Source organism: Pinus tabuliformis, chromosome 5_1, assembly GCF_031772625.1.
Source record: "Pinus tabuliformis cultivar Carrire ecotype Pingquan chromosome 5_1, CPIR1, whole genome shotgun sequence".
Taxonomy (NCBI): Eukaryota; Viridiplantae; Streptophyta; class Pinopsida; order Pinales; family Pinaceae; genus Pinus; species Pinus tabuliformis.
The window spans coordinates 641,142,592-641,145,961 of NC_142305.1; the positions used below are offsets into that span (position 1 = coordinate 641,142,592).

General features: G+C 40.1%; 1 protein-coding gene across 1 annotated transcript; it reads right to left on the reverse strand.

Moving 5' to 3' along the window:
• Nucleotides 1–1,269: 1,269 nt before the first annotated feature.
• Nucleotides 1,270–2,644, reverse strand: LOC149166618 (pathogenesis-related thaumatin-like protein 3.5). The gene is made up of 2 exons (XM_089431377.1): nucleotides 2,237–2,644; nucleotides 1,270–2,072 (listed from the first exon to the last, which is right to left on the reverse strand). The coding sequence occupies exons 1-2, from the start codon at nucleotides 2,274–2,276 to the stop codon at nucleotides 1,384–1,386; spliced, it is 729 nt and encodes a 242-aa protein (XP_089287503.1). The 5' UTR covers nucleotides 2,277–2,644; the 3' UTR covers nucleotides 1,270–1,383.
• Nucleotides 2,645–3,370: the final 726 nt, after the last annotated feature.

Consider the following 3,370-nt stretch of genomic DNA (forward strand, 5'->3'; position numbering starts at 1 on the left):
CCCACCTTTGCCTTAAGTGTGGGTGGCATAAGGATGCCTAGTCTTGGCTCAACCATTGGGGGATTAAGGAGGAGATCATAATGGGAAAGGATAGTGTCAAAGATGTTATTACCTCCAATTTTAAGGACAAGGTGTGGGATGATAAGGAGCTGGAGGGTAAAAGGAAACTAAGATACTATAAAGAGGTGATCAACCCCACCCTTGATAACTAAAATTATCTCTCTGTGTAGACTAGCACTAAAATTGATAACCAAAATTATCTCTCTGTGTAGACCAGCACTAAAATTGATAACAAAAATTATCTCTTTGTGCAAACTAACACTATAAAAAATAAACATCACTAAAATAAAAACTAATTAAAAACTAATTCTCTCGAGGTTCAATAAGCCCATTAGTTTTAGTGGGGAAGTTAATCATCATCAATTTTAAATTACATAAAATAATTATCATAAAAAAAATACTAAAATTTAGACTACTATAAACCATATCAACAAATCATGTGAGAAGGATATTTAGAACTTTTATTTCATAAAATAAATGTTTTAAAAAATAAAAATAAAATAAACTACCTCAAAGCACATGGACAAAACATGTGACTAGAATTCTAACTTATAAATATAAATTTCATAAAATAGCTAGTTTTTAAGAAATCGAAAACTAACGTATCTCAAATCATATAGACAACCCATGTGACAATAATTCAATTTAGATTGTGTATTGAAACGGACAATTGTATACCTGTTTTCTAAAACCCTCACGTGTGCCACTGCCTAAGAGGCATGGCCAATGGCATCGATTAGGATAAACCTTAACTATTAATACCTAGAGTAGTGTTTTAAAAATAAAACATTAAATTGCAAATCATTATAATTTAACCATATCACATGGCTAAGCAATAAAATTTTAGCATCGACTAGTACACATCGTGTGTCAGTGCAACTTTACTTAATGAAGTGGAAAAGGTCCAGTTGCTTCATGTATTTCATAATGTTTAAAGGATGATGTTCCCATGGCCCGTTGCAAAAGCTTTGCTTATGATAACATTTTTAGTTTTTATTTCCCCTCCACCAAAGTTGGGTTTTGAACATATTGTTTTAAAAATTCTTAAAAGTTGGGTTTCGAACATATTGTTTTGAAAATTCTTAAATTTTTGAACATGTTACTATGCAATTTTTTAAAAACTTAAACGAGAATCGAAATTAAAGTACCACATAAAAAAATTATTATAACAATCCTAAGCACGAACCGCTCACCCATATCAAGACTCAATTTAGGAAAAGTATCTCTAAATATTTGCGTGCACAATACAGAACATCACAGACCCGGTATAAGTATACCTCCAAGAAGATTTTGAAGAAAGAAAATCACGGGAGCTCAGAACGTTTAACTTGCAGCTGTTGGGCAGAAGGTGATGGTATAATCGGCGTTGCTGCAGGTGAAAGTACTGGTTGCATCGTCGTAAGCGTAGCTATACGCCGTCGGGCAAGCGGCCTTGAAAACCTGCGAGTATTGGTTGGGAGAGCACGTCTGAGGGGTGCTATGGTCACCCGTGCAGCAGTACTCCGGCGTCCCGAAGGCGGCGCAGGCGCTTTTGCAAGCAATCACCCGGCCGTCGCTGCCCCCGACACTGAGCACCGCCGGGCAGCTGCTCCGGAGATCGGCTACGCACCCGGCCGTCCGGCAGTCCCCGGTGCCGCCCGACGTGGTGATGCTCAAGGGAACATTGTAACCGTCGACGAGGCTCACGTCGTAGAAGTCCTTGTCACCACCGATTGTGAACTCCGCCAGGGAGACGGGCGGCACTCCACCGGCGCTCTCGCACATCAGGCCGTGTGCGCAGTCGCCCGTGGCGCAGGAGCCGGCACCCGAGGAGTCGAAAGTGCAGCCAGTGCGGCCCCAGAAGCGGCCCGACCAGCCTGCCGGGGCATTCACGGGAGCGGACTGCCCGGGTGTCAGGGCGAAGCCGCCATTGGCGAGGGACGCCCCGCCGCTGCCCGTTAGTACGCCAGGCCAGATCGTCTCGGAGCACTTGTTGACCACCGTGAACACTGTTCCGCTAACTCCACCACATCCTGAAACACCACAAATAAATAAATACCCCATTTTTGATTAGTTAGTGATTCTAGATCTCTATGTTATGAAATATTACGTAAATTGTAAAATTCAAAATTTAAATAGTTCAAAGTGTTTGAATCATAATCCATTTCATGAAAATATTTCAATACAAATTTCTCACCAAGTAAAAGCGCTATAGCTATCAGCCGCACCAAAGCCATTAAACCAGAAAGTAACGAAGCCAAAGTTATATATCTATAAATCGTCACTGGTTCAAAACCAAATTGTTTTATATATATAACTAAACACAAAAAAAAATCGCTATAACCTAACTTAATATCTATAAAATGTCACAGGTTCAAAGCCCAGCAGAGGATATATATAACTGAGCGCAGGGCAAAATCCCTGTATATATAGACTTGGTTGTCCTTTCGCTGCTGTGAGCAGATCTAGATGTAGCGTCTCCTCCTAAAACGTGTCACTTCCAGTAGGGTTCGAGGAAGAGTCAGGGCAGAAGATTACGGAGAGAAGTTGCAAAAAGTTTGCGAAGGATGCGTCGTGTCGCCCATGTGCAGGCATAACGGCCATTCTCAAACAGATTTAGTTTAATGGGTGTGGACTCTGATTGGTGTTTTTTTTTTAAGTTTTAATGTCATCGGGCTTCTCGCAGTCTGAGCCCGCATGGGTTTCTCTGAGTGCGTTTTGTTGAATCGCCACTCCAAATCGACAGTTGGCCTGTTTTTTTAGGTACACCCCACCGACTATTACTATTTTCCCCACTAGTTCTTGAATTCTTAATTCTAAAAGCATCGTATTTATTAGTTTTGAAATGGGAGGTGGGTCTCCACTGGGAAGTTGGGATTGATGTTCGTTCGTTGTTGTCATTTTGAAGCAAAAGGTATCATGTCTTGTGTGGACGTTGTAAAGTCTCGTCCCTTAGTGGGTCTTGTTGGTTACTTTTTTGGCTTGTCTAACGTGTGTGAGCAGGTGAAATGACGGTTGATCCTCCTGCTGTGTGATCTTATCCATGGCTACCTACCATGGTTACCTACTATCTTATCCATTAGCCTCGACACAGCAATGTTGTATAGCGATTTGAGGATGTGCAACATCTGTGTTGAACGTTGAAGAGGTTGTGTAATTTCTATAGAACACTAACTTGATGATAATATATTTTTTGGGATGTGGTATATTTTATGTAACAAAATAAATATATGAACATTTAATATATATATATATATATATATATATATATATATAGATATAGATAGATATATGGGGATTGAAAATGAAAAAGATGGTTTAAAGCATAGTT